The sequence below is a fragment of the Tubulanus polymorphus genome, chromosome 1 (assembly GCF_964204645.1).
Source record: "Tubulanus polymorphus chromosome 1, tnTubPoly1.2, whole genome shotgun sequence".
Taxonomy (NCBI): domain Eukaryota; kingdom Metazoa; phylum Nemertea; class Palaeonemertea; order Tubulaniformes; family Tubulanidae; genus Tubulanus; species Tubulanus polymorphus.
The window spans coordinates 6,914,127-6,930,244 of record NC_134025.1 but is presented as its reverse complement, the minus strand read 5'-3'; the positions used below and the strand labels follow the sequence as shown (position 1 = coordinate 6,930,244).

Below are 16,118 nucleotides of genomic sequence, written 5' to 3'. Positions count from 1 at the left end.
GTAAAAACGTTCGACTGTAAGGCTAAAAAAAAATGATACCTTGTTTCTCCGCTCTGCTGAGCTTAAATGTTGACCCGGCCAGCCGCTTATCTACCCTATACATTACTTTTTTTAAAATCGTGATCAATTTTACCATAACAGACATATATAGAAATGAACTGTTTACAAATTTTATCATATTTTACTAAAATGACCCGGCCGCTGCGGAGAAACAAGGTATCATTTTGTTTAGCCTAATATGAAAATACGTCTATGGTTCCAGTTTTATTTCTGCGACTTAAGCAGCCTCACTGCCATGTGCTTTTTTCGATGCTACTGGCAAATTCAATGATTTACATGACGCACCCTTCATGTTTGTTAATCCCTTGACTATCTGTTTTATGGCAACACTGGCTAAAAATTGTCATGCGCTAACATCTGTAGAGCAGCCCCTTTGGTTTTCAGCATAGTGATTAACTTCATCCCCAAACTATGGTAGATATTTCAATCAACATGGCTTGAACTTCTACCCATTTTTTAGTTTTCCTTTAATACTGATCAATGCCTTCACCGCGAAAAACAATCAAGAACATATTTATATTCAATTAAAATAAATTTTATTATACAAATATGGTATGGATTTATCAAAAATTCATTCACACACTTGTCACAAACATTGTACAAGACTTAAAATGTTACAGGATTAGACCTCTGAAGTAAACGTTTAGTTTTTAAACCGAGAAAAAGAAAAACATAGTTACATTACAGTGATGGAAAAAAGAGCATCCAACATACTGGTAATACGGATATTCACAAAAAAAATTTAAAATGTAGAGGCACTTCAAAATTACCCTGCATAAAAGCTAAAGAAAACTTCAATTCATCAAGGTTTTGGTAAGGCGCTATGTAATGAGAAGTGCGTGATTTCGTACAAATGTATACAAGTTGAAAGGCGGATAACACTCATTACTCATTAATATCATACAATACCACACATCTACCGCGTATTACAACTTAATGATATATCACTATTGCAAATATCTCTTATCAGCAGCATTTTGACACATTCCAAATACAATCACCGGTGAAAGTAGGTGACACTCAAACAAACATATCGGGAGTTATACGCCATACTTTCTAAAAATAAGTTATGAATTTGCAAATCTTTAAAGGATAATCTTCAAAGTGTAAGCATCCGCAACTAAAATGTGACATAATGATTTACATTTGAATATACATCTTGTGCAGTACAAAAAGGTTCTTATCAATGAGATTTTGTCGTTAAAAATACTGCAATGAAGTATCAATTACTGTTCAGATCCTGTTCTTTTTAAGTTGACTAAAGCCATGAAAATTCGCAAGAGATCATTAAAGCATATTCAAAGCATGAAATGATCAGTATCTTAGATAGAAAATACAGCCCTGAGGACTGACTGGCAAAAAAACTGACACAAAGTGACCTAAATAACATTACTACTTTGAAAAATATTTTAATTCATAGGTTTCTGTAACAAGAATCATATATTTACATACAATCACAGGTACTTCAACTTTTTTAGACGAGAGGGTAACTAGCTTGAGTAGCAATTCCACACTGGTTATCCTTGTTTCGGCTCATCTTTACATAACCTTCGTCTCCCCATCCAGCACTCCAACTGTTTAAAACAGAGCAACACAATGATAATGAAGAACAAGAGAAAATAATAATTCAACTGCGTTCAGAATGAGGGGTTAAAAACTAACCTATTCTTGACGAGCCAGTAATCAATACCATCTTCATTTACACCATATCCTACAGCCAGGACGCCATGATCTAACTGAGTACTGCTACAATCTGGTTCATCATAAACACCTGAAATTCAACAATTCAAACATTTTAACTGTTATGGTGTCGAAAATCAGTAATTTTTGCCAGAGTTGTGGTTTAGAAAGTAAAGTGACCGAAGACTAGATGAACATTCACCTTCTTTGTACAGTTGGAATGAGCGATGTCCAGCATCAATAGCTACAGAAACGGGACCGATGGTTGCAATTGCTTCCTTTAATTTATCTTCATCTTGGCTGGGTATATCTACGAATCCGCTATCATCAGCTCCTATGTCACGCTTTTTGAAATGACATTTACCTTCCTGAAATAAGTCGATGTAAACTATGTTAGAAATCATTCAAAGACATTACATCATATGCCACCGTCTACCGAAGCAAGTCTAAGTAAATGGCATTTCTTAAAAAGATATACAATTAACTCACCACGCCTTTGTAAGGATATGACTCTTCGGTATCAATACCTCCATTATCTTTGATATATTTGAATGCTTGGTCCATTAATCCACCATTACAGCCATGATTTCCCCAATCGACAGAACAATCAACCAAATTTTGTTCACTCAAGGAGACAAGACGTCCAGTTTTTCTTTTGTGCTGCCCCTCTAAAGCTCCAGTCTAAAATGACCGAATGTACACACACAAATGCCAGATATATAATGATGTAGCCCTCTACATAAAATTCACGAGAGCCTATAAAAATTCAAAAGTTCATACACATAAGAAATTAACAAACGTCATGGAAACAGCAACATTTATACCCATTTCCTTGCATTGTCAGGAAAGGGCCCTAAATAAATCGTCCAAAATACGTGTACTTCAAACTTTTGTCAATGATTTCAACTGATTGAAAACATTTGAAGATTTCGAATGAATATTTGTCATAAATCAGTTACCATAAAATATTTTACACTAATCAAAATATGCTCGAAAAAGTCATAAATATCGAATGTTTAGAAGTGTGTAGTTTCAGTATAATCTGATAGATGGCAGCAAGTCTGCAGAATGCAATTCAAATTTCTTTTCTATTACTTACCGTGCTGAATGACCAGCAAGAACCGCACTGGCCTTGGTCTTTTACGGGGGTAACGTAGCCTTTCTTCCTCCAGTCTACATTACGAGGTAAATCTTGTAAAAGGTTGGGAGACAAATAAGAAACGGAATGTGGTTTCGCTTTGCTTTCATTGTAATTGCGTTGCAGACCATTCATAGTTTTAACGAACTCTTCGTGGGACTACAAAGTAAAGAAGTATTCCCTATTGTCTTTTGTAGAGCAAAACATTACATAAAACATTTGAGCGATGACTCATCACATTCAAATGCCTGACAATAGATTATTTTCAAAATGAATACTAACCATATCTGCATACTTGTTGACACCCAGAGTATATGATTTAAGTCCCTGTTTATGTAACTTGTTGTGTTCTTCTATATGAATCAAATTCACTATAAATATACCAAATCTTCGCATGTCTTCTTTTACTGACTCATATATTTTTCCTGAAATAAAGATCAACAAATATTGCTCTGTATTAGATTCTACGATGGACTAGGCTACCCAAATAGTTTCAGTGAGAAACATCCAACAAGTAAAATTACCATGTTTTGATTTGAATTCCTCCCACTGTGGTTTGTAAGGAGATTCGAATAACAACTTGGTCTCAGATGGCTCCTGACTCATCTGTTTAACTTGGACGGCTGGCTGGATTTCCATCCACTGTCTGGTCATATCAGGAGGAGCGGCCACGACAACAGCTAATAGTACACTGACCAACAAATACAATTTCATTTTCATCTTTCTTCACTTTTAAAATCTATAAAGAAATCATATATTCGAATAAACACATTCGTATTTCATTCCAATTGCAGAAGTCCATGATTAAAAATCAACTTTCTACACACTCTAAATAATCCACAATATGCAAGTGGTAGAAAACACTACGTCCAAAACACTATGCCGCAGTATTCAGATCATTTCTAGCCCCAATATGATAAAATATCCCATCCAAGCCTACCTTTTTAAGTACAAGTATATATTCCACCGACTAGGCCTAACTGAAGGAATGTTAACAACTACATCTATGCATACATATTTATAGCCTAGACCATGATCACATGACATGACATAATTGTTATCACGAAACACAGTCAGCTGAGAAGAGTATGATATCACATGACCTTTATTTCATAAGAGTACAGTATGTCATGTGCTCAATCAGATTATACAACATTTATTATCTAACACAGCTCACACGCGCCACATTCTAGATCTAAATATCAGTTCTCATATATAAAGGGTCCTAGGGTTTACATTTACTGAGTTTACATCCTCAGAGCTCAATCGACATCATACAATATCGGCTAACACTCCTCTTCCTAACATTAATGTAGATTTTTCCAATTCTAGGTACCTTTACAAAAAATGCAAAATTATTTTTACTGCTGCCCCCCCCCCTTTTCGAGCATAGCTATGAAAATAAAAATAAACATTTTTATGATAGCATTATAGCTATGAAAATAAAAACAAACATTTTGTATGATTCCTCCAATAAAGTAAATTCTATCTATTTTTATCCCCTTTCTGCAATCACTAAATGAGTAATGCATTCAATGACTAATTTTTTTCAATCACACTTTTTAAACTTTTTTCCCCTCTGCAATTAATTCAAGTTCATCAAATCTTTAATCTAACTTGATAAAAAACAGGCTGTTGTTACCCGTACGTGACTGTACGGTGATTACCACAGGTAAGCCGTAGGCGAGTACATTGGCGCATGCGCAATACAGTAGAATTCTGACTTGCAAAATTGGGATTCAAAACCAAACAAAAGAAATCCAGTTAACAGAAAAAAAGTAAATCCAGCAGTAGTCCAGTGCTTTACCCACTGAGCCACAGAACACAACTGCAGGGTTGATGAGAGTTGATTTAAATATAGGCCTATAGCCTTGCTTAACCCGCGGTGCGATTCAAGAATAGGGGACTATAGCAATATATATGTAGTGATAGTAATCAAATAAGTAATAACAATAGTAATTGATAATGTGATTAAATGATGATATATAATCAATGACAAGTAATATATATAGTAATTAATGAAGATTAGGGAACTATAACCTAACCCTAAAAACCTAACCACTAGTCCCATATTCTTGAGTCTTACCTTGAAGACACAGTATCCCTGTATAGGTCCAGGAACACTGCTGGTATCATCCACCCATAGCCGAGGCGAGGGCAAAGCCGCCGGTGGAACCACCCACCAAAAAAAGTTCGAATTCTTTCTCACGAAATCAATTTATTTTAGGGCCAGAGGAACCGGCAAAGTCAGAGCAATGCCAAAAGTATGGTACGTATCCACTCTATATGCAGATAAGATAAGTACGAGTAAAAATACTTACATCGCGAGGCTTAGTAAACTGGCTCAAATGAAAATCTGTTTACGTTCAGAAACTATAAACAAGCTCACATGACACAAAGTGAAAGTGGTCATGTGACTCAGGCACTCTCGTGACCTCACATGCCAGCGGTACCATCCTCACTTACCAGAGTGATTAATTTGGCGGCCGGAACACTCCTGTGCCTTTCGCAACTCGGGGAAGAAGTCTTACAGTTGTTGGTGTGAAGATTTACAAGTGTTCGTGTTAAGCCTACCATAGGGGTTTGTATTTGAAGTTTGGGGGTGAACTGTAGCTTAGATCATCCAGTATCCCTGGTACTATATATATAAAAAGAAAATATTTTTTTATATATGGATATAGTACCAGGGATACTGGATGATCTAAGCTACAGTTCACCCCCAAACTCCAAATACGAGCCCCTGTGTAACCTACCGGGTACTCTGTAATGCAAATATCATGTACGTTTTTTTTGCTCTTTGCAAATATCACTGTTTACTTGAGAATAAACCAAGTGTAATTGTCCAAACATTCAGATTTCACCAGCCAAGGGTTCGGTAGGTCTGACTTTACGATCAACCCAACAAGAAACCAGTAAGTCTGCTTTTTTTGATTAATAACTTTATTTCAGACTGCACACAAGATCACATAGTATAATAAAAATGATAACAAATAAATAAGTTTTGCCAAATTTCTCAAATGAGAAGTTGACTTTTTACAATTTATTCCAAAAGTATTTTATAGTACAGGTAATGAATTAAAATAATCTAACAAAGATTTCAAAATACAACATGGATGGATAGCTGATGAAAACTATGAAATATAGGTTACGTACATGCAGTCTTTTTCTAATAAAATCAGAATAATTCATTTCAAGTCCATGATAATGTACTATAATACGCTTAAAAACATAGATATTGCAATCTGAAGAACATGTGTATACAATTAGGAAATTCATATACTTAGGACCGAGTACAGAAAAATCTGTCTATATATACACAAATATCACATTTATCCTTTTTAAAATATAAATCTATATTAACAAGTCATGTAAGCAAACGTCGAAATGTGTTCACAATAATGTAGGTTTCCAATAAAGTCTTTTTTTCATGAATGATGCTTTTTTTCGTTTAGTTGAGCTGACACGATTCATACGTCGGCACCATATATTTGATGTTGATAAAAGCATCCTCGCCACCTTGTCTCTCAAATTCTTCCAAAGTTTCCTGAATAAGATCGCCAAGATTCTCTCGTTTTTGCTGGCTATAATCGATACCATCTCCGGAGTTAACTGGAAAAAAAATTGTTATCCGATATTGAGCTTCGATAATAAAACACAATACATGAATGATTTAAGTACTATGTGAATTAAAAATCGGGGACATCCAGAATGAGAACATGCCGGTATATCATAACACTCACTGTTTTTGTTTTTGAATGTGTTGAGGATTGGTAAAATTTGTCTGTAATATGGAACCAAAGCTTCGCCAACTAGATTTCCAGAGACTACGAGATGTTGTAAAATTTTCAATGTCGTGCAAACAACGCCTGGCTTTCTCGTATTCAAACTGCCTATAAAGGTATAAACAAACAAATTGATAGAAGCATTTCTAAAACATTCAATTTGCTGATCCAGATGTATAGATCATACGGATTAAAGATCATATTTTAAACATATCCAAGTATCGGTGGACTGTTAATAATACCCAGATTAGATCAAAATCTGGATTAAACTGAACCAATTTGTGAGATATGATATCTAATTAAACGCGATAATAGCATTACGTACGTTTAATAGGGATTATCAACTGTGGAATGACTGGCAAAATTTTCTGTCCACCGTGTTCAAGCATGTCGTGTACGCCTTGTCGAGCGAAGAACTCGCATGGATGTTCAGTTTCCCGGAGACCGTCAAAGAACAGAGGTAGATAGTGATGATAATCCAACTTTTCAATCTCAACCTGAAAAATATAGATTTATTTTTCAATAGTTGTATATACGTATGTATCATTTCTTTTCGAATCCGAGGGACATTTAGAATCCGAAGTGATGTCTACCTTCCATGCAATTTTGTTTCCTTTTGTGTCGTGTTCTAATGCGATAGGAAAATCTCCCCTTTTATAACATCGTTTGAATTCTGTACTTCCACAATCTTTCGGCTCATAAGCACCTGCTTTTGGGGGTTTACCAACCTAGAAAATGGATGATTCACATTAGAATTAAAACATTCAACAAAATGCACTTTCATTTGCGCCTATAATGACCTTCCTTTACTAATTCAGCCTTACCCTATCATCATCACAATGGCAATGTATAACCTTACCCTAAACCCTTACTACGGTACCTCTCTCTCTCTCTCTGATCGGACCCTTAACCTACAGTCCCTAAAAACCTACACTCTGCGGTCCCCAGTTGGTTTTTTAAGTGGCGCCATGATTTTACTGTCCTTGGAAACATACATTCATTGCTTCACTCACAAACAAGTAAAAAAAGCTTGAATCCCAGTGAAACAAGAAAGTCAAAAGTCAACAAACATTCCCCCTGGCCCTGGGCTGCTACGATTCAACCATTATTACGCTACGGTCAGGACATAATTTAGGCACAACCCAACAAGGACAAAAAGAAACAGAACTCATGTTGATACATTATATACCCTGATGGAAGAGGTTCTACAGTATTATGAAAGGAAGAACAATTAATTTTGATGTCGATTGTTGATAAAAATGTGCTCACCGATGCTCCTCGTTGATTTGCTTTGACTGTGAAGGCATTCTTCCTCAATTCCTCATCACTTTTTGCTTTTTTGCTACCCCGGCAGTGATTATGTTGAGGTTGACGCGATACTTTCGTTGCCATCGTTGTTTTCGGCGTGCAAACTGAGATTAAACTGATATAAAACTAACACAATCCACTACACACACCCGATTGTATGTGAATGTTGTCAAGGAAAACAACAGAAGAACCCGGATGTAATGCAAAGTGACGTCACGTAACTATGGTATTCGGGTGTTTCCGGAGTATTCCGCCAATCAGATTATACCCACAACACACCGTAAAAATGGCCGCGCCCATGAACATGAAATTTTTGTAAATTTGCACATTTTGGCACATTTTAACGATAATCTTCCCCGAAATGTCGATTTATTGCATTGGTGCATCCAAATTTGGCAACTATTCGTTGGGCTTGAATGCTGTTTTAAAAGTGACTGCAGCCACTGCAGGTTTAAAGTCGAATACACGATTTATTTCGACGCCAATACTTAACAAATTATCTGACCAGCAACAACAACAACATCGGCATCATGTTCAAACTCGTCAATTTCATCATACCCGTTGTAATTTACGGATGTGCCTTCCATGTGAGTCCTGTGAAAAAAATACGATTAATATGTAATAGATGAAATCTAAGTGACGGACGCTTCGTCACTGCAGCTTGATTTAATTTTTACGACTAAGATTAAGAAATCATAACGATTCGAAAACAACCTCGTTCACGTTCAGAGAGAACACCATCAGATTATAAGATCTGATTATAACATCACACACTGTGTCAAGGCCCTCGGCCTAGAAAATATGAAACAAAATTTGTGCTCTCTTTCGCCCAATGTAGTCAATGCTGATGTCTGATGATACTGCAATGGAAATTAACACATTACAGACATAACATTTTTGCCACTTAACAATCTATTTAGGACCAAATTTTCTATATTTTCTTCTCTAGATAATTGCGTGTTGGTGCCCACTAGATCTCGTTGGTACACCAATGCTTTGAAAGGACCCAAACAGCCACCTACAAAACATTTAGATTTTGATTGGTCAGGTGAGAAACCGCATCGATGAATTAATTCTCATAATTAGAAACCCAATTATTGTCCTATAATTTGAAATTACAAAAATTTCTTCTGTACAATAAAGGAGACAAGCAGGTTGGACATCCAGAAACAGATATGACTCAGCCACGAGTTGAATACAAATACTGTTCTAATCTATTGGAGTACGTACTTCTAAATTTCTTGATTGAAACCCAACTTAAGAATTTACATATCTTACTGTTGATTCTATTCTTTATTATAGTGCGCCCGAAAGTGTGAAAAAGATATTAAGTCTTGGCTTTGGAAGAAGTGTATGTTGACTTAGAATTCTCTTGTAGTTAGATACATATGATTGGAAAACTTATTTTCATTGTGGGCTCATTTAATTTCAGATGGATATGCAGAGGCACCATATCGATGATATGTTGCAGAAAATTGGTAGACATGAAGGAGATATCAAATCCCCAGAAGCAAAAAGTTAGTTGCAGAAATATACAGCTTACTTTGCTGTGAAATATCAAATCTTATTTCGAATATCCTAAATTTGTCTCTGTTTATTTCAGTAACTATGATGACTGTCAAGATACGAGCCCTCATTCCATACTGTTTGCAGTATAGAAAGGTTAGTAGTTTTTGCGGAAGTGACAGTTTTTTTAATGAATTTTATATCGTGGAAATACCAGTGTTCATACTTATCACTGTTTTTAGGATAAATGGAAAAAGAAATTGCTGGTGGAGATGATAGCGAAAAGGCGTAAATACTTGAAGAAGATGAAACAAAATGACCTCGCTAAATTCAACTGGCTGTGTAAAGAGTTAGACATTGAATACATACCTGTTCCTCCTCCCGAAGTGAATTTCCGTAAAACTATTCGAATGAAAAGACGACTCGCAGTCGAGGAGGAATGTCACGCTTTAGTCGAAGCTAAACGTATCGCTTATCGAATGGAAATCGAGAAACAGCGTACCGAATTCCTAGCCGAAAAGGAGAGCATTATGGCTAAGATAAACACCGAACTTAAAGAGCTCGATCTCGACGGTCCGGCCTTATTACAGGAGGTCGAGGATAAAGCTAAAAAACAGGAAGAAGAAGCTGAATTTAGAAAAAAAGTTCTTCCTCGTGCTAATAATAGATATATTACTGTACGCATTAAAGAATCTTAAATGATGCATGATTCCGTTTGTATTTGTATGAGAAAAAAGTTAGTCAGTTGAAATACATGTAGATGAAAATAAGTTTAAAACCTGTGATTTTCCTTAAAGTTTTTATTCGATGTCAATGAACACCGAGGACTCTTAATCCGTAGCTACTTATTATCTTGGAAGAGGAAGTCAAGGATGTGACGTGTGTCTGACAGGTGTTATTTGAATATAACAAATATACTGGACTTGCTTTGCAAAAAGACGATTTAGTAAAGGTGTTGGTGATCCCCTATATAATTGAGGCGTAAAATCTCGTCCCAAATGTTTATAGCAGATTTCCCGTTATGTTGTGATAAATTGTTTTTCTCAGTCCATAGCATCTTCGTGATCTCGCTGCGGGGTTACCCACATTGTTTTTAGGGTTTCGTCCTTAACCCAGCAGGCATACGTATGAGGAAGTATTTTTTTCGCCAAAAACACCGGAGTATTTTAATACAGCAGAACGTGTGAAATAACATGAAGTTTGATTATGAATCATTCTAATTAGCTGATCCAATAAACCACAGGTTTATCAAAAGACTTGTTCAATTCGTGTACGTACGAATACTCGATAAAGTAGTTTACTAAAGAAAACAAAATTGATCAATGAAAAATGAGTTATTTGCATTAGAATGATTAGAATTCTAATTGCTATCAACCTCAATCTATGTTGACGCTGTCAATGAACACAGATTAATATTCACTTTTTGCTAATTCTTGCAGTACGTCGTGACACGTGAATTTGCGACGAGCCAATTAGCGTCGCCGTTTTAAATTAGCAGTGCCCGGTAATTGATGTTTGGTAATTGTTTGAATGCAAACCGAAGGTGCCACGGCCAGGCCCGCCGTTCAGCGTGTAACTGTGTTCACGCCAATCACGCAATTAGTGCCATTTCAGTTGGTTTGAGTATGAACGAGTGACGCGTGGACATTTTTCATATAAATGCTTCTACATGTCCAAGCGATTTTATCAATCATCGAATATTCGATCTGTTTACAACACGCTATCTCAGCTTTATTACGTACGGATTAAGAATCGGATTAATATTCATTTGGACTTGTTCTATTCTCAGGACAATAAACTTGCACCGGAGACGAAAGTATTTGATAACATGGCTTTCTTGTGTCCAGCAAAGTTTCGCAAGGATTTCAAAAAGAAATGTAAGTATATACTGGCCGTTTGAAAAATGGCAATATCTCTGAAAATATTGCATCAAACTCTATTTGTTATCTAATTACTCATGAATCTATTTTTGTTTCTTTGATCTTTTAGTTGGTAAAGCTCCAGCTCCGCCGGCTCCGTGTCAGACACCCTCCACACGTAAAATCACAGGAAGCGTTAGTGTCGACACGTTATACCTCGTTGATTTTGAAAATGGTCGCAGCAGAAAAGGTTCGCCAAAACCGGTCAAGATTGTCATCGACGACTTCGAGCCTACAGCGGATGATGAAATGCGAGTGAACCGCGGAGACAAGGTCATGGTCCTACATAAACAAGAAGACTGGTACCTCGTTATGTCTCAAGATGGTAAAGAAGGATACGTACCAGCTGCATTTTGTGTCGATCCGAACAGTGCCAAAATACGAGAAAATATAGCAATCGCGCCTGATGTTTCCTATCAAGAAGAATTGATGCCACCGCCGAAACCACAGAGAGCCCGACCACCGGTTCCTGGCAGTAGCGATCGTAGTAACTTGACTAAACGTATGTCATCGGCAGAATGTACAACAAGAAGCATGGATAATTGGGGTTTGACACCGATCCGTCCGTCGCAATCTACGGAAAATATCAAAACAGATCAACCGTGCTGTGTGCCTGTCCGATGGAGAAACGAACCTCCACATCATCATCATCAGTTACCCCCGAAACCAACGAAGCGCCGTGTCCCAGGAGCTCTGAGAAACCATAGTAATCTCCATAAACATCTGATGGCGAGCAGCTCGGAAGAAATCAGTTCATCGAGAGAATCGTTGTACAGCGAAAAAATAGGCAAGAACCTTTTCCGAAAGAAGAATTTCGGATCGTTCGTTGTGTTGTTTGGTTTCCGCGCTGTCCAGAAGAACGATGTAACGGTCGCTAGAGGTGATATGGTGACATTGCTGAACAAGGATGACCCGGAGTGGTGCTGGATTCGTACGCCCGAAGGTAATGAGGGATTTGTTCCTGCAGCATTTATCTTCCCAGCCTCCGAATTCTACTTAGATGGTTACACTACCTACAGCACTGATACCGGTGAGTACAGATTCTTTGGCGTCTTGTAAACTATATGTAAAGGTAGTAATCATAATTTTTCATCAATTATATAATCAAACATTCTAACGTAGTACACGTATTGTACGAATATTAATTCAATTGTAAATACATTTCAAAACCTGCTGTTTATTTCTCTGAATTAGGCTGTGAAGGAGATGAATCGTTTACAGATTCTGAGATAAGCTTCGACTTGCCAACTCAAAAGACTCCACCTCTGGGCAGACATCAACTTTCATCAACGTCGTACAATCGGACGTCTGATCTCGGTAGCTTCAGCAGCGTCGAAGAAAATCCAGCGCCTCCTCCGCTTCCAACGCAGCTCATGGTGGTTGAAGATTTTACGAAGACGGCACCCGATGATTTAGCCGTCAAACGTGGACAACTTCTTTACGCGTTTTGGGATAAAGAATCGAGCGATGGAGAGTGGATATGGGCGTATAACCAGACTAATCATAAACAGGGATTTGTTCCGAGACAATTCGTTCGACCCTATTTGGTAACGTCTCTATAATCAATTACACTCAAAATTATAAATGTGCTATATCACCGTGTTCTGTGGACTTTTGAATTTAGAAAGAAACCTTTTTTTGACATGTACGTTTTTGCTCATGTCAACACTGATCGATGATCTTGTGGTGCCGAAGTTTAAGTACGATAGCGTTTTGTTTATTTTTAAAGTTTGTTTGTATATTCTGTGTATATAAATTGATATTATTATCATTAATATTATCTATGTAAATAAACAATACAAAAAACAATTAAATCTTCTGTTATCTTTTTCTCCAAATTTTTTCTACTAGGATTTTCACAATTGCGGACGAGGATGAATTGTCTAACAGGTGAGATAAACGCGATAAGACTGACAGCAGCAACTTAACTATTTCACCAATGCCAACAACATAGACGTTTTCTTTCGCGAAACGGAAATAACATTTACGAGTAAAAACGATGAGTTTGTGACGAAGTTACGTATCACAATTCGACTGATACACGCGTATATTATTTGCACCGTTCTCGATCACTTCTTCGTATCCTATAAATTCTGCGTGTGACAATAACTGCTCCCGATCAGTCCTGTCGGAACTCCCGGAGATTAAAATGATAAATAGACTGCAGCAGATATACATATACTATATGGCACAAACGGAGTAGACGTAGATTAGTATTTGCTCGTAGATGAGTTAGCCATATTATACTTTATTATTTTGTTTGCTTTGTAGATGTTCAATCAGAATCTGATTTCGAGGGTTTCTGGACCCGAACTATCGGTTCATATACGATCCGCGAAGCAGTTGCTATGCAACAGCACATATTACATGACCATGTAGTTTGCGCCAAGGATGCTATAAGTGCGACAATCGTGGCAACCAAACGACCAGAGAGCAAGACCACCTGAATTTTGTGCTGACTCTCCCATTTAGTTTTTTCGTATTCAAAGTCGTGGGACGACTGCTTGTCGTCACGGTAACTACCGACGTCACCAAACTCCATAGCAACAGCCAAAGCTGAAATCCCCGAAGCCGCGGCGCTTAACGAACATAATCCTGTGCACACGATATACATGCCTTGATTCTTGAATATACCTGTCGGTATTGTAAAAGTACCGGCAAATATACAAAAAATCGTCGGGAACATCCATAACCATAAAGCAAACCTTGACCAATCTAGTTTATTCAATGTAGTGTATTGGACAACATCGATCAGTATTCCAGATACCCCGGCTATTATCATGGTAATTCCAAGTATCGTACTTCTTTTTCGGTAACGTATTTCCGCCCGCTGGACCATAGCCGCTCTTTGCAATTCAGCCGAACTTTCATACACTGTTTCGCAATGAACGACTTGTCGTATCGGGTCTGCCATTTGAGCTAAAAACAGATCAATACAAGTTTGAATTTGCATCAGCTATTAGATAATTCTTGCCTAGTTCAATCCGTTTTTTTTATGATATGTGGGTATATGAAATTGACAATCCTTGAATTAAAAGATACATGAACGAAGTTTGTTATCGATTTATGAAAACATGATTACCTCTTATTTAGACCGTACCAGCTTTAACACTCGATAAATGAAGTACGCTTTAGTCAGTCGACGTATTTAACATCGTTCTGAAATATTCATTGACATGAAAAAAGAATCTGAAAATTTGCTATGAAAAACCGAGTGAAAAAATGATTTGTTTTATGGAAGGAATAAGGTAAGCTAGTGTAAGCGGATGTAACACATATCACTAAATTGAATGCCAAATGCTTATCATTATTACTCTGCAAGATGTTAAAATAATATAAAAAGCGCAATCGCGTGGATCAGTGTTTGATAAGCGGATACTAGCCTAAAGAATATTTCACCAATATATACGTAACGTTGATGAATATTTCTTGATCCCCGCAATAACTTAGACTCAATTTGACAATCTTTCTACTGGATCTAATCGTTTTCAGGATGAAGCCTACCTGTCACTATTATTCAAAATTCCATTATCACCTTATTTTTTATCTAAAATAATCATAGTTGAATTCTGGCGCATACTATGTTATTTTTACTCAAAATTTGCACGAAGGATAACTCATAGTATGTTTTTTCTAAATACAACAGTGGTATGTAATGAATACCTCCAGATTTATTGCAAACTATGTGTCTTCACAACCAACTCCCGATATTTACATGTATCATATATGTAGTGTATGCTAAGAAATATATAACAACATATCAGAAAGTTCTTCCTTTTGTCGGATTTCCAGTAGGAAAACTTTTACATAATTATGTCCTCCTCGAAAATCACAGACCGTTTTTATAATTTACCCAAGAAACGTTAGTAATGTTTATGCAATTAAGAAACATAGACATATTCCTAAGTTATATAAAATGACCGTAAAACCGTAAAAAGAGTAACGGAATTTCCGAAATGAAATCGTTATAAAAGAAAGATTACAATGACCCCCCGACGATTGTCAGAAATCATGAATACAAGATTTGATATCAAATATATACTTACACACAAAAAGCTCCATTCTCGTATCCTATTCGAAATCATTATGTATCTGGATACCGCCGCGCTCATATTTGCTTTTTGCGCGGCTCAAAGCCGATAGTCACTTGAGTAGGAGAGCAATAGAGATGCTGGTACTGAACGACGATCTGAATCGTGCGAGTTTCCAGCGCGTAAAACAACTTGGCCGATATATTTCACGACGGAGCTGTAGCTTTTAGTGATATGATGATGGAAGGAATATAAAAACCGCGCAGTATTCATGTATATATTAGCATATATTCTCGACCAGAAACCAGGAAATTAGATCAAAATATTGAGAACAATGTCTTAGATTGATTAAACTAAGGAGATATTTGCGAAAAAGCGATGCCTTTTTATGAAAACGTTGACCAAACATTTTCAGATCGTCAGTTGTTCAGATTCAATTAAGATGGTTATGTATACAAATATTGGAAAAAACCTATTTTTTCATGTTTTCAATTTAGTTCCGAGATTTGATTTTTATGAGTCACCAAAAATACCTACTAAATATGAAAATACATACTGTATATCATTTCAGATGCATAACCGGAGTATATAGACTAGAATGTAATGGATATGCGCTATCTTGGCAAAAATGTGAAACAAGAATTGATGGATGTAACTGACATAACTGAGTGGTGAAAAGATGTAATGTCAATAT

The 16,118-nt window shown here is 36.7% G+C and overlaps 4 protein-coding genes and 1 long non-coding RNA gene across 6 annotated transcripts; 2 read left to right on the top strand and 3 right to left on the bottom strand.

Moving 5' to 3' along the window:
* Window positions 1–1,453: 1,453 nt before the first annotated feature.
* LOC141915292 (procathepsin L-like) lies at window positions 1,454–5,284 on the bottom strand. Of its 2 annotated transcripts, none has more exons than XM_074806775.1 (8): window positions 5,200–5,284; window positions 3,403–3,617; window positions 3,161–3,303; window positions 2,840–3,037; window positions 2,230–2,421; window positions 1,943–2,108; window positions 1,723–1,831; window positions 1,454–1,634 (listed from the first exon to the last, which is right to left on the bottom strand). In XM_074806775.1, exons 2-8 carry the CDS (start codon window positions 3,596–3,598, stop codon window positions 1,535–1,537), a joined length of 1,104 nt encoding a protein of 367 aa, XP_074662876.1. In that variant the 5' UTR covers window positions 3,599–3,617; window positions 5,200–5,284; the 3' UTR covers window positions 1,454–1,534. The 2 variants fall into 2 exon arrangements, with proteins under 2 accessions (XP_074662876.1, XP_074662877.1); XM_074806776.1 differs by lacking the exon at window positions 5,200–5,284 and adding an exon at window positions 3,819–3,942.
* A 572-nt stretch (window positions 5,285–5,856) lies between these two features.
* On the bottom strand, window positions 5,857–8,136 carry LOC141915293 (parkin coregulated gene protein homolog). The gene is made up of 5 exons (XM_074806778.1): window positions 7,930–8,136; window positions 7,254–7,388; window positions 6,986–7,157; window positions 6,619–6,768; window positions 5,857–6,487 (listed from the first exon to the last, which is right to left on the bottom strand). Exons 1-5 carry the CDS (start codon window positions 8,050–8,052, stop codon window positions 6,327–6,329), a joined length of 741 nt encoding a protein of 246 aa, XP_074662879.1. The 5' UTR covers window positions 8,053–8,136; the 3' UTR covers window positions 5,857–6,326.
* A 121-nt stretch (window positions 8,137–8,257) lies between these two features.
* On the top strand, window positions 8,258–10,228 carry LOC141914660 (small ribosomal subunit protein uS15m-like). The gene is made up of 7 exons (XM_074805918.1): window positions 8,258–8,555; window positions 8,918–9,016; window positions 9,112–9,190; window positions 9,271–9,319; window positions 9,401–9,485; window positions 9,572–9,630; window positions 9,717–10,228. Exons 1-7 carry the CDS (start codon window positions 8,330–8,332, stop codon window positions 10,170–10,172), a joined length of 1,053 nt encoding a protein of 350 aa, XP_074662019.1. The 5' UTR covers window positions 8,258–8,329; the 3' UTR covers window positions 10,173–10,228.
* A 1,074-nt stretch (window positions 10,229–11,302) lies between these two features.
* LOC141915425 (SH3 domain-containing protein Dlish-like) lies at window positions 11,303–12,997 on the top strand. Its single transcript, XM_074806986.1, has 3 exons — window positions 11,303–11,351; window positions 11,464–12,423; window positions 12,588–12,997. The coding sequence occupies exons 1-3, from the start codon at window positions 11,303–11,305 to the stop codon at window positions 12,953–12,955; spliced, it is 1,377 nt and encodes a 458-aa protein (XP_074663087.1). The 3' UTR covers window positions 12,956–12,997.
* Window positions 12,998–13,213: 216 nt separating this feature from the next.
* On the bottom strand, window positions 13,214–15,588 carry LOC141914984 (uncharacterized). The gene is made up of 3 exons (XR_012620906.1): window positions 15,440–15,588; window positions 14,476–14,552; window positions 13,214–14,312 (listed from the first exon to the last, which is right to left on the bottom strand). It is a non-coding gene; the product is annotated as an uncharacterized LOC141914984 (long non-coding RNA).
* Window positions 15,589–16,118: the final 530 nt, after the last annotated feature.